Genomic DNA, 24,378 nt, shown 5'->3' with positions numbered 1-24,378 from the left:
TATTTATTTATTTACTTATTTATTTTTGCATTTAATCTCTAAAATTTGGTCACTTTTATCCATCGCTGATCTACAAAAACTTTTCTGTTTTTATGTATCCTCTGCTTGACTACTGCAGTCTCTCTCCTCGGGTGTCAGGCAGGGCTCCCTCCACCGGCTCCAGCTGGTACAAAACGCTGCTGCTCCACTCATTACTGGAACAATGATCAAATCACCCCTAGGCTGCATCCTCATATTGGCTCTTGATCTTATCTGTCTTATCTGTTTTTATTTTTCTCTTGTAAAGCATTTGGTGACGTTGTAAAGAAACGTGCTGTATAAATAACGTTTATGGTCATATTGTTACTCAGTGTAATGCATCATGTTTGTGTTTGGAGCTGTGCTCTCTGTTCAGTTCGGGTTAATGTCTGATTTCTCATTGTTCATCTTCTTCTTCCTTCAGTCTCACTAAAAAGAGAAAACACTTTGTTCATTGATGTCAGTGTTTTACAGCCCAGGGTTTGATTCAGGCCCCCCAGAGATGGAGTGATGATGATGATGATGACGACGGCGATGATGATAATGTGCTGATGGGACGAACTGCGCTGCCGCTCCTATACCTTCTCTGTGTGGGCGTTGTTAAAAACTCCTGAAGCGGGGAGGCGGTGGGAATATTTACGCAGAGTATTCCCCTCCCATTGGTCCCTCAATAGAAGCTGCTCTGATGCGCTGCGGTGACACAGCCAAGTCCCCGGCGATAAAAAGAAAAGCGACGAGCCGTGCAGGAGAAACGACGCGTTGGAGGGCGGTCAGCGACTTTCCATTTGATGGTAGATGCGCCTCTGCGAGTCTTAACACGGCTGGAAGTATCTGTCCAACTCCTGAGGTACTGACTTCATACTTTATACTCTGTCTTTTAGAAACTTAAACTTAGACCACATTTCAGGTTTCTCTGCTGCCATTAAATTGCCTTCCAAAGTGATGAGAGACAGACTTGGTGCCACTGCACCATTAGGCCTCTACACAGGCTGTTTTAAACTGAGTTTTAACAGGCTGAACTAAGAATGTGTTCAAGAATTAAGTAGTTTTCATCAGTGCAGGTGAAGTCTTTTTTTTTTCAGTCTATAGAGTCTACAAATCCTCAAACCAAGCCGGTCTAACTCTGAGCTAGTCTAACTCATCCAGACTCACCGGCACTCTTTATGTTAATAATGTGTGTGTGTGTGTGTGTGTGTGTGTGTGTGTGTGTGTGTGTGTGTGTGTGTGTGTGTGTGTGTGTGTGTGTGTGTGTGTGTGTCAGGGATCTGGTGAAGAATGGAGTGGTATGTCCTGGTGCTGATGCTAAGCTTGCCGCCCTCCATCCGCGCAGATTGCTCTTCACAGTGTCAGAAATGCGCGCAGCAGCTGCTCAGCCCTGACGCGGTCCTCAGCAGCCTGGTAAGAAACGGAGAGGAACTGCTGCTGGTTGGGTGTTGGATTTCAATTTTCTCTTTTCTTTTGGTCTTTTTTTTTTTTTTTTTTTTTTTTTTGGTGTGTGTTAAAATTTGGCAGAAAAAGCTTAAATTAGAATTAGAGTGACTATTCTTTTATTACAGTACTTATATATTACATTCGAATTTCCTTAATCCTGAAGTTAAAATATATGTCATGTCATGAATACTGAGTGCTTCTTTAGGAACAATAGACTACAGCCAGAGGATGGGTTTCGTAAAAATGTGATATTTTGAGTTTGATTTTTTTTTTTTCCGTACAAACACCAATAAAGCTTGAGACTAGCAAACTGTGTGATGTTTGCAGCTTAAAGCTATTTAATGGGAAATGTAAGGAAGAAATCAGGGTTCAGATAGTGGTTTAATTTGCTTAAACGGACAACAACCCCATAAAAAATGTATTCATCAATCTAAAAAGCCTTAAAGCTGACTTATAGTACTTCACTGTGTTGACACCGCGTGTGTGTACAGATTTTCATTGGTTTCACACTCTTCTCTTTCCGCGCGCGCGCGTGTGTGTGTGTGTGTCCTGCAGTCTTGCAGTGTGGAGTGTGAGGGGCAGCTGAAGAGCTGCGGTCCGGGGCTGGCGGACTTCAGCCAGGATGAGGCTGCGGAGGAGGAGGAGAGCCAGCAGGCAGACCTGGTCAAACGCTACGGCGGCTTCATTAAGAGGATCGACAAAAACAAGAATAAAATCTTCACCTCTCCATGGCGCGACAACTACATCCTGAAGGCCGGAGCGCTGCCTAAGAAATACGAGGACTTGTTGAAGAGGCTGGAGGAGAGAGGTGTCGACGCGCCGAGGGACGCGGACGATGCTCCGGAGGATCAGATGTTCCGTACTTATGTGAAACGTTATGGCGGCTTTTTACGCAAATTCGGCCCCAAATCAAAGAGGAGTAGTTCCGTAGAGCAGGAGAGCCAGGAGCCGGAAGAGCCGGAGGAGCTGCAGAAGCGCTACGGAGGCTTCATGAGGAGGATCCGACCAAAGTTGAACAACCTGAAGTGGGACAAGCGGTACGGAGGCTTTCTGCGCCGCCACTTCAAAATCTCTGTGCGCTCAGTGGAGGAGCCGTATTACTCCTATGATGACGTTAGCCTATAGATGAACTCTCAAAAAGAATTAAAAAAAACAAAACAAAACAAAAAAACAGAAAGAACTTGTGCAGGTTCACTTGAAATGCCACCATTTATCCCCAAAGTATATGCCTGCCTATCCTGCTTATTGCCTAGCCTACTCGGTTAACTTCTGTGTAAGAACTTTCATCTCTGTGTTATTGGCATCTTCGTCTGTCACTCAATAAAGGATGCTTGTTTAATAAAACCATGAAAAAAAAACACGTTATTGTTTGTCACACGAGTTCAAAGGAAGTCGGACGTGTGCGGCTGATTTCAGCCTCGGTGCGTTATCTTTGTGCCAAACTACACGCAGAATTTGGCTGTTTTAGATTTTCTTATTTATTGGAAGTGTGCTAAAGGTTTTTTCTGTACAAAATGTGAAACACGCATTCGGCATGTATCAATAACAGCGATACTGAAAATGTAAACGAATTCATTTATCTGAATTAAACAAATTCATCCTAAATTTGATTGACGTTCTTCTCATATCCTGTGATTACGGGTAGGCAGCTATTAATGTGAACCGTTCGTTAAAAAAAAACAAAAAACAAATAGGCCGAATATAGTCAAACTATTTCATCGTTTGAAACGAATAGGCCATTTCTCAGAACTGAGATATACATTGCATCTGCTGTGTGTTTGAGGGCAAGTTTTAAAACAACTGAAAACGATTTCGACACAAAAGCCTCAGAAAATAGATCACAGAGGTCAAAATCAAGTCTAATCTCAGTCCTTGTCTCCGCTGATGCCATAAAACTTGTTTCTGTGTTTCTGTGTTCAGTCTGTGTCTATCAATCCAAATAATTTCTACTGATCTGAAATCAATCAAATCACTGTGCAAAGAACATCTACCAGGCAGAGGACACGACAACAAAGCGCAAATCTGAAGCGTCTGCCTGCTGGACGAACAAAGCGGCCAGCCCGACCACTGAAAGAGCCGCTACTGTTGCGCCATCGTGTGGACAAAAACAGAAGCGCCGAGTAAGTCCCGTTTGCTTCTAATGTGGTCAGAGTTCACTAGATGGACAATAACTGTTACCTTGTTCCAGATGTCTGACTGACCGACCAAACAGAGGCCAGGCTTCACGTGGGGCAGTCAGCCTGTGGTCATCTGATTAACTGCACATTTGTTAAGCAATGGGAAGCAACGTGGTACAATCTAACCCCAAGTGACAGACCTCAGTGTCGCTCCTGCACGACGGCCCTACACAGCTATCTCTACATACACTTCCATTTTTTAGTTAGCTGACACACTGCACACCAGGGGAAGGCGACATTGCGGCTGTCCTTACGAGCACTTAAAGGCAGCAGGATATACACAGTATGCAAGACTGGCTGAGTTGGCCAGTAATTGTCATGTGACAGCTGACACACCTCCATAATAACTGAGCAAGCAGTGTCTCATGACAACGATGAGATGCAGTCAAACAAAGCGAGTTTCAAAATAGTTCCACATCAGTCACACACTGATGGAGACATTAACATTTACAGTACAGAATAATACTGCACAATTAGTTTTTGAAAACTGAGCATTTATTATCAAACTAAACAAGTGTCCTTTTTTTCAGCCTACATGGAACAAATCCCTACAGAAACATCTGTATCAAATATATTAGTTACAAAAAACATATTTACAGGAAAATCACTACTGAAATGCAATGAGCTATGTTGTGGTAAATGATAAATGTGTATGAAATGGTCTGTAAAAGTCAAAATGTGGACGAGCCCTCAGCCATCAAAGGAGAAACGTTCGATTCAGAGTCCAAAATGATTCACTGAAGAGAGACAGAACAGCTGTCTTCTGTCTCACTGCTGCTCAGCCGGCTGCTCGCCATCTTCCTCTTTAACCTGCTCTGGTTGACCTTCGTCGACACCATCAGCCTGGCCTTCCTCTTGAGAATCGTCCGCAGCGGTTGCTGTGGCGTCCACCACACTGATGGTGCCAACCTGCTGTTGGACAGCTTGCGTGCTGGCCAGGCTCTGCAGCGTGGCCGGCAGCGTCACCAGCTGGAACTGAGGGCCAACCACCTTAACGAAGGCTGTGGAGGGCGTGGAGCCCCCGGCCCCAGCTGCGCCGTCCTGACCCGCCGCTGTGGACAACACAGTCAGGTTAGAAGCGTCGGCTGCCAGCTCCGACCCAGAGAGTGAGGAGGTGAGGAAGGTGTACCCGCCCAGGTTGCTGCCAGCCTGAGCTCCTGCCACGGTCAACACCTTGCCCAGCGGCAGGCCGGTCAGCTGGTTGAGAGGCAGAGTGATCTGCGCGGGAGCGGCGCTGACCGAGGCCGGGCCGGAAACGGCGCGCGTCAGCCGGGGACGCTTGGGCGCGGGGGGTGCAGGGACTGGGGTGAGGGTCATCAGGACGTTGTTGAGGTGCTGGGATTTGCTCTTCAGCTCCTTGGCTCGCTTCCTGTGCTCATCACACTGCTGCTCCAGAGCTGCAGAAGGAGACAGCTTATGATCAGTATGTACAAACACACACCAAGCCTTTTATTAAGCCTTTGACTCAGAAGGCAGAGTATGAGCTGCACAGTTTGGTCCTGAGTGTGAAGACCGTTCAGGACTCTTCACTGACCGGCGAGGCTGCGAGTGTACTGCTCTCTGTACCGGTCCATCTGGCTCTTATGACTAGCCAGAACCTTCTTCACGAGGTCCAACATCCCAAAGTTCTGTACTATATTGTTGAGCAAAACAGCATCTGAAAAAAACAAACAATTCATGTTAAATGGGACACAAGCATGTTAAAAATGAACAAAACAACAACTGGAAAACTCTTCGGCAAACAGGTAAAACATTATGTGTGTGCTGGTCATTTTACTTCAGGCTGCTATGAGGGCCGATACAAAGCAGGATTCACTTCAAAACTGAAGCTCAAGGACGGATCAATACCAACTGGAAAAAATAAATGCTGCTGAGCTGCCTGATCCTACCCTTTATCCAACTGTGAGAATGAATCACATTACATTTACTAATTAACCGACATAATAAAACTTCTTTCAAGTAACAGTATTTTTACTGGAGTATTTCAGTACTCCTCTACTCTGTTCAAAACTGACAAATAAACTCATGTCCACACAATGGCGTCTAATAAAATGCTATTTTTGGTAAAAAGGAAGATTGCTGACACTCTAATTTTCAGTGAAAGCTGTTTTTAAACACAGAAATGTAGAGTTTCATTTCTGTGTACCTGTTTGTACTTAAGATTACTTCGAAATTGACTTTTTACTGATCCTTTCAGCCACATCAGGGCTGTGTTAAGCTGCTGCTGATATAAACTGAACATTTGCTGCTGTTGTTGCTTTTATTGTGAAGCATTATAAGCAATGCAATGTGTTTGTCATCAGGTTTTTTGGCCGTGCTATTCTTCAACTGAAACAGGTCTAATAAACGATATATGGACATACGTCTGAAGAATGGAATAATGACCTGACTGTGGCTCATAAAAACTTCCTGGATTTGCATGTATTTTATAAATATGTGAAAGGGGAGTGTGTTTGTCTCAAATACTGGTTGAGTGTGTGTGTGGAGTTTTTATGTTCTCCCTGTTACCAGTCTAATGTTCTGTCATTTTCGTTGACCCTATAACCCTTTTTGTTGTTGCTGTTGTAGGTACCTGACCAACACCTGCCTGTGCCTGTGTGTGCGTGTGTGTGGTTGTAACCTTTGACCTGTAGGGGTGGGTCACACACTCTCTCCTGCAGCCCCTTCAGCACCTCCTGCAGCTCCTTCTGAAAGTCCTCCACCACCTCCTCCAGCAACCCCGCCTCCTTCACTGCACGCCAGAACGCCACAGAGTCCTCTGGAGACACACACACACACACACACACACACACACGCACACACACACACACACACACACACACACACACACACACACATAAATATATCACAAAGAGTACAACAATCCCCTCAATCAGCTCCTTCCACATGATGGTGAATGTGTGTGTGCAGGTTGCGTGTCACCTCCGATGGCTGTGACCCACTCTGAAGTTTCCTCTGCCGCCTCTGGAAACGAGGCTGCTGCTCCGTTCACTACAACACAAACAGAAAACAACGCTCACTGAAGCACTTCACTGAACCTGGACTCTGAAGGCAGAGTTCAAAGATGAGCGTGGTCCAACCCATGAGTACTGAGTACTCATGCAATAATGTAGTGATGACTGAGTACTCAGACCCATAGACTACCATGACGTTACCCATAGGTTTGACAGTGCCTGACTTCACCTAACTCCCAGCTAATCCCACAAATGGGCAAAGAGGTGGAGCACAGATGGAAGTGAAGCACGCTCGATGACACCTGCTTGCTAAAACCTAACTATTTTTTAGTGTATACAAATTTTGTGGGCTGTCATGGTGTTATCCTGAGTTCTTTCACGGCAGAAATAAAGTTGCAACATGTTGTACCATACATCAGTTAGTATCCAAATTTCAGTGAAGCATCCTGTAACAGATTTAACACTGAGATCAAAATGAATGAAAGGCTGAGACTGTGGAACTTACAATCAGCTGATGAGGGGGTGGTGGCAGGAACCAGTTCAGCAGACTGATCACCGCTGATGGACACTTTGGTTCCCACCAGATCTATCTTTGTGCTACGGCAGGTGTTGGAGCAGACCTTTGTATGCTGGTAGAAGTCCAGCTCACCCGAGTCCATGATCTTCCTGTGAAATTAAAAATGATGAAAAGGCTTATAGAAGGCAAAATACACAAGACCACAACTCACTTCTAGCATTTACTGACCACCGCGTCTGACGTAACAGTGCCATCCTGAGGCATATTTGACAACTGTACACATCACTGAAAGGAAGAAAAAGATGGAATCACACTTGTCTAAGGAGTTATAGATCTATTGAAATACAAGATAAGTCAGCTATGTAACCCTATTTAAGTTTTGTTTGTCTCTGTCCTGAAAGTCAAAACCGTGAGCCTCCCTAACACCATCTATCTTGGTCCAATGCTGACATGTGACCTGCCTTTTATCGTTATTATTATCAATGTGGTGCTACAAAATAGAAGAGTGTCCTGTCTCAGTACAGAGCTGAACACTGAGCCCAAAGCATGAGTAAATGTCTGTGTACAGTCACTGATGTGCATTTACTGGCATCTGACAATTTATGGCACGTGATGTAGCCCATTACACTGGCAACTGTATGCACGTAAAGGGTTACACGCTGAACATTACATTGTTACCTGCACAGGTTAACATGTTAATGCTAGCATGCTAGACAGCTATTATTATTAGAATGCTACTGCATGCTACATATCTGCATTCTGTATTCAAACAATGTTGGCAGAATGGGAAGAACCATACTAAAATGCCAAAACCTTTCAATTAAAAGACCTGAATTAAACATTTTACTATAAAATAAATATGGAAGTATTAGCAGTGAAAGAAAGTTTAGTTTCAAAAGTAAATGTACTCATTCTGAATGGACCCTTTCACAGAGTTAAACAAATCCAACTCACCTCTCAGTTATCTGTGAGAGCCAGCATTTTTTTGTATCAAACAAAACCAAGTAAAATTGACAGTGCAGACCTGAGCATGGTGCCGTTGAGGCGGATGGCTCTCTTCCAGTCCTTCAGGGTAGATTTCCCTGCTAAACACACAAACTCCTTCGGGCTGATGAGCTGCTCATTGAACTGATCAGAGAGGAAAGGAAAAAGTGTCATGAGCTGTTCCACATCTACATCACCTGAAATGTGTTCACAAATCTGATTTTACACAGCTTCTGTACCTGGACACATTTCACATTGATCCCAGGGCAGACAAATTTCTTCCAGACCAGCGTGGCTTTGGCATCTCCACAGGTGATTGGGTAGAAGACATCAGCTTCCACATCCACCTCCTCAGTTAGCTTCACTGCAGAGACACAGACAGAGACACCATCATACATCCATCGAGACAGTTCTTTCGTCTGATCACACAAACTGAAGGCATAAAATATATTTCTAACATTATCAAGATTATTATGTGACTTGAACCATAGAGACTGGAGAGACTGCCCTGACTGGAACACATAGCATTGTCTTCATCTATTTCATTCACTTTACACAAAAACTTAGGATAACAGAACATCACATATAAACTCTTCACTATATCAAATTACACTTCATTCCACTTTGTATTAAAACAAGAATAAAAATCGAGTTTGATAGTTCATTCTTGACCTTGGACTAAGTGGTATGAAAAAGGCACAAAGTGATGATCAACTGCTACTGAACTGTCCCATTTCACAAAGCGTAGCAAAGCCATGCAGGTCCCATTACCAATGACTGCCTCCTCCTTTGACAGTGGATCTGCTCTGCTGGTCTCAGCTTCTGCTTCCACCGGGGCTACTGTCAGGATGTCCTCTCTGGAAAACCACGTGAAAAACCACACAGCTTTGAAGTCTCAATTTAGCACACTGAACAACAGCTGATCACCTCTAAAAGGTGTGTGTAGGTTACCCTGGCTGGGGGGTCAGCTCTGCGGTCACCAGCACTGCCTTGTCCTCCTCCACCACAGAGGGGAGGTCCTCGCTGCCTGTTTCTGGTATGGTGACGATCACCACCTCACCCATTTCCTGCATGCTGACCTCTGATGAAGCCATGGAGGACAGATGCAGCTTCACCACTAATGCTATGAGACACACACAGACTGTCATTGATATTTTTAAACAATGCTTGAAAGGGTTGGGTAATAACAAGAACAGGGGTTTCCTGATAATACTCATTTCCAAAGCTAGCTAAAAACTGTCAAATCAAGAGGTAAATGAAATAGACTGGAGAGCAATGGGCAAGAATGTGCAACAAATTAGAAATACTGAACGAGAAACGTCTACAAAATGTACTGTTCAGACTTAAATAACTGGTAATGATACCTTTTCGTAATATGGTGGTTTTTAAACTTCAACGATGCCTGATAGGTATGGTAGTTACACAGACTAGCATCAGGGCTGGATAACAACTCAAACATGCTAACACACTGGGTGCTAACGTTAGCTAACCAGGTGAGTCCGTCTGTGTATTACATGTATGCCGTGAAGCTACAGTGCACCCTCTGTGTGAGTGGCTTAAACTGTGGTCGCTTACACGTGTTGGCTAACGTTATGCATAAAGAGCATCTTAAACTAGTGAGTTTTGACTGTAATTTGGGGTTTCTCTGCTCTTGTTTTGCTGACACTAAACGAGACGTGATAGGGCTAACGTTACCGCATCAGGCGTAGACATAAGGGATTTTGTAATAATGGATAAATCTTACCTTTTGGTGTCAGTTAAAACTGTCGGTAGTTGATTGTTTGCCTCGTCTTGTGGAGAAAATATGAGGATATGTGATTGTTAGCCCGGCAGAGGCTGATGCTCACTAAGCTAACGTTAGCTTTATTTGGAGCTATTCCAGCAAGCTAACGCTGAAAAGGGAGAGCAGCTAACACATGCATCGAGCTTTATATTTCAAACCCAGCACAGCTCTTAAAGACTCTGGAGACTACAAATACAGTTAGCTTAATCTCATCTTCACAAGACTACACGAATATGTAGCGCTGTCATTCCTTGTTCTTGGGGTTTATTTGCGGATTGTAACCTAATGTTAAAGGCACCAGTCGCCACCTACTGAACATGCAGGAGTACAGTCGGCCGCTATTAAAAATCTGAGCATCAGCGCCGCATGGGTGACCAATGAAGGCCCGCTGTGACTGGACTGGACCTCACGTGATAACAGCCGAATAAGAGTTGTATTTTTGCCCATTGTATTTTTTTATTTTTAATGGGAACGTTTTTGTTTAAAGGGTTTTATTAAAATGCTGATTTTAATCATTAAAAATAAATTCTCTAAGTCATTTAGGGTGGGCCAGTTGTACAAGTAGGTGGACCAAGGCCCATCAGGCCCACCCCTAACGCTGCGCCTGCTGATGACGACTGTGGAAGCAAAAATCAACACACATCTCTTATAACAATAACTTTGTAGGAAACTGCCTGACTGAAAAATTATTTCCCGGCAGACAAAACAAAAATGATATTCTACACAAATTCGATATAGAATCAATTGATAAATTATAAATTGATAAGAACGATAGTTTATCAAGAACGATATAACATTTCCTATACCCCCCCAAAATGAAGGAAACACACTTTAAAATTATGAACAACATTTACCTGTCTAATTACTTAGACTACGTTTTAATATTGATGACAATATATGCACATTTGTGAAAATGACATTGAAATTACAGACCATATATTTTTCTCATGTGGTATAGTACAAACACTCTGGCTTAATATTCACAAACAGATCTCTAGAGCTGATATAACTTTTGGTATGATCTCGCAAAACAAAAATGATGAACTCTGTTGTAATGTAATTCTATGTCTAGCAAAATTCTTTATCCACAAGAATAGAGTACTGAAATCATCCCCCAAATTTATTGTCTTCCTGAATGAATTTAAAATGTACGTGAAGTCTTTGAACCTTCTTAGAGGTATACAAGCACAGAAATTATATGATATCTTAAAAAATTTCTCCACTGAATTGGATAGCTGAAATTAATACACACACACACACACACACACACACACACACACACACACACACACACACACACACACACACACACACAGATAGATAGATAGATAGATAGATAGATAGATAGATAGATAGATAGATAGATAGATAGATAGATAGATAGATAGATAGATAGATAGATAGATAGATAGATAGATAGATAGATCTATATATATATAGTGGGGGGGGGGGTTGGAGCTGTTCTTGGGTGTACAGTCAGGTTTTCTTGAAGCATGTGGGGACTACAGACTGGAGCAGGGAAAGGCTGAAAATGTCTGTAAGGACATCTGCCAGTTCGTGCGCACACGCTTTGAGGACGCGGCCTGGGATGTTGTCTGGGCCAGGAGCTTTGTGTGCATTCACCCTTTTAAGGCTTTTACATACATCAACCTGGGATAGCTGGTAAGGGCACTTGTCTTGTTTCAGCAATACCTCCTGCTTGCTGTTGTCCTCAAAACTGGCATAGAAGGAGTTCAGCTGCTCAGGGAGAGAAGCAGACACCTCCCCCATGCTGCAGCTCTTTCCCCTGTAGTCTGTGATGGTCCTGAGCCCTCTCCACATGTTCCTGCTGTTAGAGTCACTGTAGCATGACTCTATCTTTTCCCTGTATTGGCTCTTAGCTGATTTGATACAGCTTCTGAGTTCGTACTGGGCCTTCTTGTACAGGCTGCTGTCTGTGCTCTGAGCGCTGAGCGGAACGCTCCGTTAACCCACGGCTTCTGATTGGGGTATGTCCGTGTGTATATAGTATACATTTTTTTATGTATATATTTTTAACCTGAAACCTGAACAAACACCTCAGACAAGATTATGCACAAAAATGGGCTTCTCGGGTGTAAGAGGCATACAAATTTGCTTCTGAAAACAGTGAAAAAAGCTTAGCAAAAGGAAAAAAAAACTACGACCAACATGTGAAAGGTGCTGTGTTGCAGAGAGAGAGAGGTGGCCCGGCAAAACTTCATTCTTACTGGGAACAAAAGATTCATCGTGTTGTTGAAAGGATCAGAGTTCAACCAGAAACCAGAGGGAGACCGAACCCTTCGCGTCTTGAGACGAAACCTTCTGGTGCCTGTGAATGATTTGCCTGTAGACTCTGACCAACAACAGACTGCCCAGGCACCTCAGAAAAGACAAAAACATGATAACATACACACAAAGAACAACGAGACAGCAATGCCTGAGTCAGAAAATTCTGAGGAGGAGGAATACACATTTTGCCTCAGGAAAATACCTGTTTACCAACTGAGGAGACCGAGACACCCAGTACCTCAGCCAGTATCACAGACCAAACGTAGCGCTACAGCTCGTGAGTTTCAGCCAGTTGAACAAGTAACAAGGCAAGTTCAAGACAAGCAGGTACATCCACCTGACCCTGTGGCAGTGCCAGCTCCAGTGCCACCACCAGCACCGCCTGCTACACCACCAACTGATCAAGTACAGGAAGAACCAGTGAGGGATGACAATGGCAAGGAGGTAAGTTTAGAGGAGCAAGTGGACAATAACGAACATGTTACTGAGCCATCCAGAGAGGAAGTACCACCTGTGAGGGGGTCAACTTGAGAAATAAAGCCTCGAGAAATGTTCACATATGACCACCTTGGCCAGCCTTCATATCAGCCCTGGAGGCCAGGAGCCAACCTGATGTTTGCTTGTGTACCCTACCCCATGCCATTGTACCCCGCTGTTCCTGAACCCTGTTACTACCCACAACATGCACACTGACTCAAAGTGAAATGTTTTGAGATTTCTCAGTAGCAATAAAACCAAATTTGGTCCTGTATGTTGTCATGTGATGTATGTTTGTTGGTGTAGAGCAAATTGTCAAACTAAGTCTAGAGTTTCCTTATTGGATTACATGAAGTGGGCCAAGATTCACACAATTTTTAATTCTTTAAAAAGAAAAAGTTACCTGAACAACACCTAAGACTTCATGCATTTCAGGAACTTCATTAAAACTAAACAAAGTCATTAAACAAACATTTTTTTAAAACATAAATAACATGTATTTAAATCATATTTAACTAATTAACTAATTAATGTTGAATTTTTGAACTTTTAGCTCTTGAGCTTTTTTAATACTCCTCTCCTTCCTCCTCTCCCTCACCCCCAATGTAGTCGATTCCAACCTCCTCATAATCCTTCTCCAGAGCTGCCATATCCTCTCTGACCTCACAGAACTTCATCCCCTCACCCACATTCCAGTGTACAAAGGCACACTTAGCGAACATCAGATCAAACGTGTGGTCAAGGCGAGCCCAGGCCTCGGCAATAGCAGTGGTGTTGCTCATGGTGCACACGGCCCTCTGGACCTTGGCCGTCTCTGCCGATGGTGTAGTGTCCACAGGCGTAGTTGTTGGCAGCATCCTCCTTCCCACTGATCAGCTGACCAGGGTGGAATCATAGATATACATAATAAAGGCTAGATGCTTTATGGTGGAGTCTCGAACGTCATCACCGGCGGCCATCTTGCGTGCCTTGCAGCAAGAAGTTCGCCAGTTCGATCCCCGGTGTGAAGCTTGCACGTTCTTCTCGTGCATGTGTGGGTTCTCTCCGGGCACTCTGGCTTCCTCTCACAGACCAAATCATGCTCATTAGGTTAATTGGTGACTCTAAATTGTCCTTAGGTGTGAGTGTGAGTGTGAATGGTTGTTCGTCTCTATATGTTGCTGGCGACCGGTTCAGGGTGTACCCCGCCTCTCGCCCAATGACAGCTGGGATAGGCCCCAGCCCCCCCACAACCCCAGAAGGGATAGTCAGTATAGAAAATGGATGGATGGATGGCATTAGTTACTTAGTGGATGTATACAATACAGGTCCTGTTACACAGGAATAGTGGGGCTATGACATAATAGTAATAGTAAATAAATAAATAGTAAACATAATAATTGCTAGATTGTTGTTTACCCAAGGCTTTTTAGAATATGTTTCATGATTTCAGGATTTGTTGTGTGATTTCTGCCATGCCAGCCCGGTGACAGACGCTGCATCTGCCATCAAGGAGCAGAGCTACCACCTGCTGACTCTAAAAAACAATGGAGGTCTGGTGATTTCATCAGAAAGCACAGTGAGGGTCGTCAGGGCAGCAGAGTGGGTCATTTGCCAGGCATCAGCAAGTTCCAGACGATCCCAGCCCATCAAACTGCTAGAGGTGGTGTACATTGTACGGAAGAGGATAGGCTCAGACGATGTGTTTTTGCTCGGGGAGCACACACAGCATGGCATAGACAGTCACCACCATACGCTGTTGACATTAGTTGTGTCCCTGTTTTTTAAGTTAAGGCTGCACCACATCGCCAAAATGACTACATAGCTTACAGAGTAACAACATGTGTCAAAAGCTTAACAAAACAATTGTTTTCAAAGGGTATTAGCCAAGCTATGGGTTTTTTGGGTCTTTTTTTTGTTAATTTTGTTTCACAAGAGCTTGTACTTTCATTACTTAGGTGTAGATGTACTGTAGATTTAGGCTGAAGGGTGTTTGTGTTTGTTTGAAGTTCTCTCTCTTTCTGTTATGCCCTGTGTATGTGTATAGTGAAATCTTAATTTGGGTAATTTAATTGTATATATATATATACTTTACTATGTATATCTATGGGTGAAACAGCCGGCGGTAGGTCCCTGTGCTCACCTCATCAAAGAAAATGACCATAAATTAGGGTTTGAATAACAGCGGGAGAATAAAACATAACAAAATAGCAACAATTCTATTTTTTCTACAATTCCTCTCATTTCATTTTACCGATAACAGTGGGCTCCAGGTCCACAAAAACAGCTCTGGCACTGTGCATTCCGGCTTCTGTCTCATTGAAGAAGGTGTTGAAGGAATCATTTCCTCCTCTAAGCGTCTTGTTACTGAGTATCTGTCCGTCTGGCGTGATCCCATGTTCGTGACAAAAAAGCTCCCAGCAGGCATTGCCAACCTGACCCAGCCTGACCCACGTGGATGGAGATACACTCACGCTGGAGGAAAGCAAAACAATTTGTAACAATCAGCATTCATTTTCGACAGACATTTCTATACGTTTCAACCATTTCTAATTACATGCTTCAGATTATACATCATATGTTTAAGATAGCTCAAAATCTAAGATTATCATAATGACACCGTCACCTGACACATGCTGCGCATTTATTCTCATTTTGGGATATAATTAATGAAGACATATTTAAGACAGAAAAAAATGCCACGTTGAGAAAATTCTTAAACAAGATCCCTGGAGGAACATAATTTCAATTACACATCAAGTGTTTGATGCAATGATTTTATTACAAACATCTGGTTGCAGTCAGGCCCTTTAAATAGGTGGTAAGGCAGGGTATGTCATTGTGTGTGCAGGAAAGCCTACAATGTGTCTAAAATTTAATTTATTGGTCAAACCTTTTCCATTAGAAAGAACACAACAAGAAATTAAATAAATGCCACTTTAACAGCGGAATAAAGCATAATCAAAGCAGACAACACAGAGATGGACAAACAATATAAAGTCCATAATAGCTGCTGGCACAAGCACACACATTAAAGCAAAGAGAGCTGTATGGGTTTTACGCACTGCATAGTGTGCACACAATGTTCTGTTGCTAGGCAACAGTTTTGGACATCCCTCTGTAGTTGTTGGACTCATCTGTCTGAACATCAATCTGAGCCATGTGCACCACCAAATCCTCAACAATCTGCTCCTGGTTCAAATCACTTGGAGTCCATGCTCAGTTCTTGTAATATCAAGATCACTCAGCCTGTGTCCCAATATAACCAGTTCACTCAGGATACCACCAGGATAACGCAACGAAACGGCTCGTTCCCTGTGAGCCTGAGCTAGCCGCTTCTTTTTTTTTTTCTCGACTTTTTTTCTGTTCAAGCTGCACGTGACTGGTCAACAACATGACGTGTGGTGGCCTCTGTGTCTACTACTGAGCAAGTGGAGAGGGGAGGGGGTTACATGCACGCACACACATACACTTGCACTAAAAAATGCTGAATAAGATAAATGTTTTTATTTGTACAAATTTATGTGTCATTTGTCGGATCAGAGCCCCGTCCCCACCCAACCCCACCGCCGAAATCTCACTCTGAACTCAGTTCAAAACTTGAGAGCCCGGATTTTGGCGTTCAGCAATGCTAACACGACCAACAATGCTAACCATTACACTGGCCGTTGTTCCATAGTTTGTTCAGTTTGCGGTCACATCTCTCCACTATCCGCAAAAACAAACCACTGAATTGAAACGTCTGTGTTGTTAAAGTAAAGTCACCTGTGTATCACACACACTCCACCACGTCTTTACCATAAAACATGAAACTCTGTTAATTGCTCTTCACCACAAGACTTGCAGGTGAACGTTAGCAGAAGCTAAACGCGGAATAAAAAGTGAGAATGTGTAAACGTAGCCTAAATCAAAAAGAAACTTTGCATAATTCCCTACTCACCATGTTTCCTGATACCTTTGGATTTTATGAGTTGTATCTGCCAGGATACGTTGCCCTATTAAGGGCACAAATGATAAACATATTGATGTTCAATTTGATGAGGATAAAATATAAATTGTTGTATTCCTTGCTCATTTACATTACACATAGCACTTTTAAAGTTGACTTTGTTCATTTTCACCAATCCATCTTAACTTCATAACAAAGCAATCTCATAAAAAAGTGACACAAAAACTGAACATTTCATGATGAACATATGAACTTTTTGTGCACTGAAGATTACATAAAAAACAACAAAACAGCAATTTCATTTTCTCAATGAACACTGGAGAAACTTTTTTTTTATGCTGTCTATATTTCCACAGTATTTTATATATTTTTCACCAGAGACCCCTCCCACCCCGGCCACATCCTTTTTGCCCTTAGGGAGGCGATACAAGCCACTGACTACTACATACATACATTTGTATGGATTGCACATATAAGTGTACCTAGATAAAACTACTGTCACCTGAATCCCTTTGCTCATTTGGACTTTGCACTGCGATCCATCTCTTCATCCTTCTCATCAGAACTTTCATCCTCCTCATCAGAACTGCCTTCATTCACTGCCTGTATCTCATGCTGGCTGAAAATTATTTTCTCATCTTCATCACTGTTTGACTCAGAGTCAGAGGAACTTGCAGGGATCTCCTCTATCACTCTCATCCCTGTGCTTTCCTTTCTTTTTGCATAAAAGGACCTAGCCGAGATGCCCTGCTTGAAAATAAATAGCTATTTTTTTTAGTAAAATACAGTTATAATGTTGTAATAGGCACAGCTATGCATGATAATATCTGGTACTGCAGTAATTATTAACATGCCTTCCAGTTTGAAGCAAAATTTTGTAATGCACATTGACCAAATTTCTACCCCTAATCTGGCAATGTATCTCAGGGGATACGTACATTTGAAAAGCTGCTAGGTAAAACCACAAACACAGTTGGAACATTTTTTCTTCATCAGAATGTTTAGACAAATGTCCCAATTAATTTTAAGAATTTCTATTGTTGTTTTATTGAAAATAAGTATGAACAATATATGATCATTTACCCCCAACGAAACAGGTTCTCTGCCACTGGCGGCCATGATGTTTTCTAATCAGGCTGACGAAACGATGCAAAATAGTCTGAACCAAATCATGTGATGTAGATGCTAATACCAGACAAGACTTTTGATAAATGCTAACTTGATTAGTGAAAACCTCCCAGCACACCCCCTACAGGATGTTTAAGATTGTGTATCTCCTGGTGCACGTTGCCTGTTTAAGGGTTAAAGTAAAATGTCTCTTTTTTTAACCTGTAGTCTGCATGTTTTTTCTGTTTGTCTTCACTGTACTTTTCTGGGTTACTCCATCACTGAGTGAACTTCCATATTTGATTTTTTGTGCTGAATATTGTACTGATTAAACAGATTGACAGGTCTGACCTCTTCTTTAAACTCAATTCAACTGGCTGAGGTGACTTTGCTCTGCTGAAACACAATTATTGCTGCTATAATCTCTCGCTCGCTTCCGTTAACCATTCATCAGTCAGTGGTTTGTAAACATTATATCAGTCCACAGAAGTATTTGATGTTGGGTTTTGGTTAACAAAAACATTCCTCTGTCACACTTATGTAAGCCAGCTGGAGGCCTTAAACTTCCAAGCTTGAAATATTATTTTTTGGTTTTACAAATGAAACTTTTAATAGTTTGGATTCAGAATGGCACATATAGGCTTACATGTTGGTTTACTGTCAACAGACTATGTGCTCAGAGCCCCTAATAAGAAAAAAGAAAGAAACAAAAACAAAAAAAACAGCATTACTCTGGTTGGCTGGAATTACTTTGTAGAACATTGACACTTGAAAATCATATGTAATTACTCCCTATATCATTAAGTGCTGTTTGGTTTCCATACCTGAGACTGATAACTGAAAATGTATGAATGAATGATGAATAATGTACACCCTTTCATTACTGATTTTTGTTTGTCCTGGATGCAAACCCCTCGCTGTTCTGTGTTGAGTTTGTGTTGAGTTTGTGTGTTTGTGCCTGTGAAGGTTTATTCTTAAAACGGCATAAACGGCGATTTATATTTATCTATATTTTTTCCATTTCTAATTTTCTTTGAGAGAAACATAGATAGATGGATAATTATTGAGCTAAGCCTCAAAATTTAGTTCAAAGTTTTAGACTGCGGTAAAGTTAGAAATATATTCACAGATTCGAAATTCCGGGATCAATAAGTCCCACGCGAAAATTTGTTAGACAGCAAACGATACTTCTTTCCAACCGTGGTGACACAGACAACGAGCTACAACCTACTTTTTATCGAAATAAGCCGTCCTCCGTGCAGTATGAATTACACTGGTCTCTTCGAGCGGCCAGAAGCGAGACCGGAGCGCAGGGACCGTCTACAAATGTCTATAAGAAACAATGAAAGATTATTCAATAACTTCACTTCTGTTAAATGTAGTGCCACCAAACTCACCTCACACATTAATTGCATCCTGCTGGTTATACTACATCATTTGCTTTAGAGAAACATGTTTTTACATAATTTTGGGGAATTTTTAGAGGGAATAATATTCAATAATTTCACATTAATAACGTGTTGTGCAACCAAAATCCCCTCATACATCCATGGCCTCCTCCTGGTTTTCCTACAACACTTAGTTTGGGAAAATGTGCTTTTGCATAATTTTGGGGAATTTTTATTGGGAATAATATTCAATAACTTAACTTCTATGAAGTGTAGTGTCACCAAAATCCCCTCACACATCAATGGCCTCCTCCTGGTTATACTACAACATTTAGTTTGGGAAAAGGTGCTTTTACGGAATTTTGGGGAATTTTTCAAGGGAACAATACTCAATAACTTCATATTAATAACATGGAGTGCCACCAAAATCCCCCCATGCATCAATAGCCTCCTCCTCTTTATACTACAGCACTTAGTTTGGGAAAAGGTGCTTTTGCATAATTTTGGGGAATTTCTATTGGGAATAATATTCAATAACACTACTTCTGTAGTGTAGTCCTGTAACGATTTGTTCCTTTCAAGTCATTTTATGTGTTCTCATCCTGTGTTATTTTATTGCATTTGTCTAACCCAATGAATGTCCCTGTACTGTTCAGCGTTGTAAGAGAACATGACTGGTGGAAGCCAGTTTGGATAACAGGAGGCAGATGACACTTTTCTCTTCTCTACTGTCAGCGATGTCTGTTGCATTAGATCCATGCCCAAACAACACTCACACACAGGTTGCTTTTCACATTCCAAGGACAAGATGTGGACAATAGTTGTGCTGTCCACGTCCTGGTAACACATCTTCGTGATCATCAGACTCTCTGCTTTCTGCTTTCTTGGTGGCACTACACATTATTTACATGAAGTTATTGAATATTATTCCCTTTAAAAATTCCCCCAAATTATGTAGAATCACCTTTTCCCAAACTAAGTGTTGTAGTACAACCAAGAAGATGCCATTGATGTGTGGGCCGATTTTGGTGGCACTACACATCATAGAAGTGAAATTATTGAATATTATTCCCTTGAAAAATTCCCCAAAATTATGCAAAAGCACAATTCTCCAAACTAAGTGCTGTAGTATAACCAGGCGGAGGCCATTGATGTGTGAGGGGATTTTGGTGGCACTACACATTATTAACATGAAGTTATTGAATATTATTCCCAATAAAAATTCCCCAAAATTATGTAAAAGCACCTTTTCCCAAACTAAGTGTTGTAGTATAAACAGGAGGTGGCCATTGATGTGTGTGGGGATTTTGGTGGCACTACACTTCACAGAAGTAAAGTTATTGAATAATCTTTCATTGTTTCTTATCGGTATAGACATTTGCAGACGGTCCCTGCGCTCCAGTCTCGCTGCTGGCTGCTCGTAGAGACCAGTGTAATTCATACTGCACGGAGGACGGCTTATTTTGATAAAAAGTAGGTTGTAGCTCGTTGTCTGTGTTACCACGGTTGGGAAGAGGTATCGTTTGCTGTCTAACAAATTTTCGCGTGGGAGTTATTGATCCCGGAATTTCGAATCTGTGAATATATTTCTAACTTTACCGCAGTAAAGTTTAGAGGAACCGCTGCCTGACAGGCTAATCTCAGGGAGAATTCTCCACTCAATAGTACTGCGGCTGGTCAGCCACGAAGAAGAAGACGAAAAGGACGAAGAAGAAGAGGAGGAGGAGGGCATGCGCATCAGTGCGGGCGGCAGGGTAAGGAATACATGACGATCGGATACGTAGTCAGCACCGGACTAGAAGCGTAATGTAGCGTAGGGCTGTCTCTCCACATGTACCGATACAATATATGAAGTTTCAATATTATACGTCCATCTCTACTCGTCACGTGCAGTATAAATATTAGTCAACTTGGTCACAAAGACATTTACTCTTATGGTGCTTGAGACAGTTATTTGTTGACAGACTAGAATTTAAAATGGCTAACTCTGCCTGGTCAGAAAAAATACTCCAACTCCTCCGCCGAATGAACAACTTTTATCAACCGGGTGGGCGACTGACAGTGTGTCAACATATAATATAGTCGACTCTATGAAATGTTTTACTAAGTAACCACCCGCATCTTGTTTCCACAGGCTCCTTTCGTGCCAGCTGCTTTAGGTTTGAGATCGATCACGCGCCTGTAGGTTGGGTTCCTCCTCAGGTAGCTTCACTGTTGACTCGGTATCCAGAGGTGTTCAGTCCGCCACGGGATGGCGCAGTGTCACTGTGTGGCGGTCTGGATTCGTACGAGAGGAGATCTGAGGCTGTGGACGCTGTCCTGCAAGCCATGAGACAAGAGGGTTCCTTGGGCTGTCTCAAAGGATGGAGAGATGAGGTGAGCACACGCCCACTCGAGCCCGGGGGAGGGCAGGTGTCATGGGAGTATGTCTGATGCTGTGTTTAACTGCCTCTCTGTATGACACTGGCCAGAGGGAGCAGATCATGACCACATTCACCGGTCAGGGGGTCCTGGGCATAAGCTTGCTGATGGGCTCCTGTCAGGTCGCATGAAACTAACTGGCTCTAGGTTTGGCTGTTTTAGGCAGTTTGAGCCCCTGTGGGTACGGGAGCAGTTGGTAGTCCAGCCTTGCACTTCATGCTCTCTGTAAATCTGTAAAATGAATGTGTAGCATTCCATAAAATTTGTGCCGATGTTCGCAGTTCCCAGAGAAAATGCTCTTGGTCTACAGTTTCGTCCATCTTGTATGCTGGATTGGACCATGGACTGTGAAAATTAGAATGGCAACATTTGCAATACATAAAATGACCCCACACAGCTCACGTATCAGAGTAACTGAAGCATTCTCCTCTTTCAGAGGTACAGTGTGATGCCAAAATTCTCCGACCCTCCTTTGATGTGGATGGAAAGAGCTGCTACAAGTACGTTGTGGTACACAGTTGCAGCTCCATACAATGTTTGATCAGTGTTAGTGTTATATGAGCTGTCTGTGATGCTGCACCACAGGTCTTTTTGGGGTGAAGCGGTACGGAGTCCATGTCAACGGCTACACTATCAGCGACAGTGGGGAGGTCAGCATGTGGCTGGCTCGACGCTCCCCGACTAAGCAGACATACCCTGGACTACTGGACAATGTGGTGAGTACAAACTGCAGCTGACACTGTGTACGTGCTGCCAATGTAGATACAGCAAACAGTGGTAATAGGTCAACATTTTCAAAGTTCTTCATATTCAGAGCTGCTTCAAGAAGGCTTGTGTTGTATCTTGGAAGGCAGCAGGTGGTCTGGCTGCTGGTGTTGGCATCAAACAAACTCTGATCAAAGAATGTGAGGAGGAAGCTTGTATCCCAGCAGCCATCGCTGAAAAGGCTCATCCTGTAACCACAGTAAGGTGAGCTTCACAGCGCCACTCATCTAGAAAGACTCTGTTGGCGTTAAAGGATATTTCTGGTGATTAATTGTCAACAAACCAATTAAATGACCCAGCAATGATGAACATATCCCACTAAGTATTATGTGTGTTAGGAGCCTGATATATCTTCTTCCTCTGTACCACAGAGCTCAATTGTTGTCCAGAAACTATTAAAAACACATCACTGAGCCCCTGTTGCACTGGGTGACATTCCATTACCATGAACTGTGCAATGAAACACAGTGTAGTTTTTAATTTCGTAACATTTGATTAAAAACTACAGTGACCAGCTGTTTCAGCATATTTCCGAGCCTTTTAAAAAAGAAAACTATGTATTCATGAGCTCTTTTTCAAGATTAACGTCATCTGCAGGAACCAGCGAGCTCAGAGCTGAGGGCCACAGTCAGCACCGGGAAGTGTTGAGAGACAGACTAACACGTTGTTGGTTTGGGTGTGGGATTAGTTGACAAACAGAAATAAACAGAATTGTTGTTTTGCTCACAGAAGGACACTCATGCCTGCACACACAAGGAATGTGACACACATTCTTGCCAGTAGTCTCAAACTGTTCCAGTGGTATAAAGGTGGTGGGAACGCACCAAGAAACAGCATTGTGCCAAATACAGCAGTGAAGAAGACATGAAAACGCCTCAGGGTGCACTGGGTGCACCGGGTCTGCTGATTGGTTACAACACACCACAGTTTCATCTCTGTGAGGCATTCAGGTCCTCTGAAGAGCCACCGTCATGGCCAGTGTCCCTCTGTTCTGCACAGACCTTGTTATTATGAAACAAAGCTTCTTTAGATTCCATAACTGACCCTTTCAATATATTTTGTAGCTACACCTACAAGGATGAAGATGGGGTGTTTCCAGAATGTCAGTTTGTCTTTGATGTGGAGCTCCCTCTGGATTTCAGACCCAGAGTAGGAGATGGAGAGGTGCAAGATTTCTACCTCCTGCCCATAGATCAGGTTAGCATCGCTGACATACTCTGAACAGTATTCCTGTGAAATCACAATGTCATTCAAAGGTAGACGTGATAAAACTATGAGAGGGCTGTTTTGTGGTCGCTGTGTCCTGGTTTCAGGTGAAGGAACTGCTGGCCACTGATGACTTCAAGCCCAACTCTGCCATGGTGGTGTTGGACTTCCTCATTCGACACTCATTCATTGAGCCAGACACAGGTTTGTGGCCATCAACAACATTTAACTGATTAAATCAGCTGACTGCTTCAGATTTCAGATTCTGCAATGAAGTCTTGTGTTGAGCGTGTGCTTTTCATTTCAGAGCCATGCTATCAGGACTTTGTGGCAGGACTCCATCAGACCTTAGAGTGAAGCTGAGGACTGCGCCTGCCGGCAGAGGCCGAGACACCACACACTGTGTTACATTGTTGTGTACATGTAGCTGAAAAGGAGCAGCACAGAGGAAACCAGGAGCTCCTCAGCCTCCTGTTTAACTCAGTGGATTCTGATATTGTGTCGTCTGGAGCAGCAACCCAAAGCACTCAGTTTACTCTCAGGTGAAACTTGTGTTTGGGTTTTGTCCACGTCACTCTTCTCTTCAGTCTCTCAGATTCTCCTGTTTGTTCATTTAGCCTCAAATCAGTTTCAGCTGCAAACTGTCTTTCCTAAAGTCCCTCAGTTCTTTCAGTCAGGCCCGGGTTCACTTTCCTCATATTGTTCCCAAAAGAATTAACTTCAGTGCTCCAATATTATATCAGGATGATTAGATCTTACATTGTCCAATCCAGTGAGTCTTGTCAAGCACCATTTACTGTACAGGAGATTATTAAACATGTTTTAGATAACAGCTCTTGATTTTTGCCTTTGTAAAATATTCCATCTGTTTTTTCAGAAATAACCCAGCCTTCAAATTAGGCAAGAAGAAAACACATCTTTTCCTAAATTCTT

At 42.8% G+C, this 24,378-nt stretch overlaps 3 protein-coding genes and 1 pseudogene across 4 annotated transcripts; 2 read left to right on the top strand and 2 right to left on the bottom strand.

Moving 5' to 3' along the window:
- Positions 1-650: 650 nt before the first annotated feature.
- pdyn (prodynorphin) lies at positions 651-2,620 on the top strand. Its single transcript, XM_070968766.1, has 3 exons — positions 651-865; positions 1,280-1,416; positions 2,005-2,620. The coding sequence occupies exons 2-3, from the start codon at positions 1,294-1,296 to the stop codon at positions 2,572-2,574; spliced, it is 693 nt and encodes a 230-aa protein (XP_070824867.1). The 5' UTR covers positions 651-865; positions 1,280-1,293; the 3' UTR covers positions 2,575-2,620.
- Positions 2,621-4,108: 1,488 nt separating this feature from the next.
- Positions 4,109-10,207, bottom strand: gmeb2 (glucocorticoid modulatory element binding protein 2). Of its 2 annotated transcripts, none has more exons than XM_070969120.1 (10): positions 9,826-10,207; positions 9,033-9,204; positions 8,853-8,938; positions 8,321-8,445; positions 8,122-8,225; positions 7,086-7,246; positions 6,549-6,617; positions 6,247-6,384; positions 5,161-5,283; positions 4,109-5,023 (listed from the first exon to the last, which is right to left on the bottom strand). In XM_070969120.1, the coding sequence occupies exons 2-10, from the start codon at positions 9,173-9,175 to the stop codon at positions 4,395-4,397; spliced, it is 1,578 nt and encodes a 525-aa protein (XP_070825221.1). In that variant the 5' UTR covers positions 9,176-9,204; positions 9,826-10,207; the 3' UTR covers positions 4,109-4,394. The 2 variants fall into 2 exon arrangements, with proteins under 2 accessions (XP_070825221.1, XP_070825222.1); XM_070969121.1 differs by having other exon boundaries at positions 4,270-5,023; positions 9,033-9,198; positions 9,826-10,121.
- Positions 10,208-14,713: 4,506 nt separating this feature from the next.
- LOC139335587 (tubulin alpha-1C chain-like) overlaps positions 14,714-24,378 on the bottom strand; it is a 328,997-nt pseudogene continuing 319,332 nt past the window's right edge.
- On the top strand, positions 20,784-24,273 carry tpk2 (thiamin pyrophosphokinase 2). Its single transcript, XM_070967998.1, has 8 exons — positions 20,784-21,100; positions 21,188-21,429; positions 21,911-21,974; positions 22,060-22,190; positions 22,325-22,443; positions 23,304-23,436; positions 23,553-23,649; positions 23,753-24,273. The coding sequence occupies exons 1-8, from the start codon at positions 21,031-21,033 to the stop codon at positions 23,800-23,802; spliced, it is 906 nt and encodes a 301-aa protein (XP_070824099.1). The 5' UTR covers positions 20,784-21,030; the 3' UTR covers positions 23,803-24,273.

This window comes from Chaetodon trifascialis, chromosome 8, assembly GCF_039877785.1.
Source record: "Chaetodon trifascialis isolate fChaTrf1 chromosome 8, fChaTrf1.hap1, whole genome shotgun sequence".
Lineage (NCBI taxonomy): Eukaryota > Metazoa > Chordata > Actinopteri > Chaetodontiformes > Chaetodontidae > Chaetodon > Chaetodon trifascialis.
The sequence above is the reverse complement of the archived record's forward strand: the minus strand, read 5'-3'. Positions and strand labels throughout refer to the sequence as shown.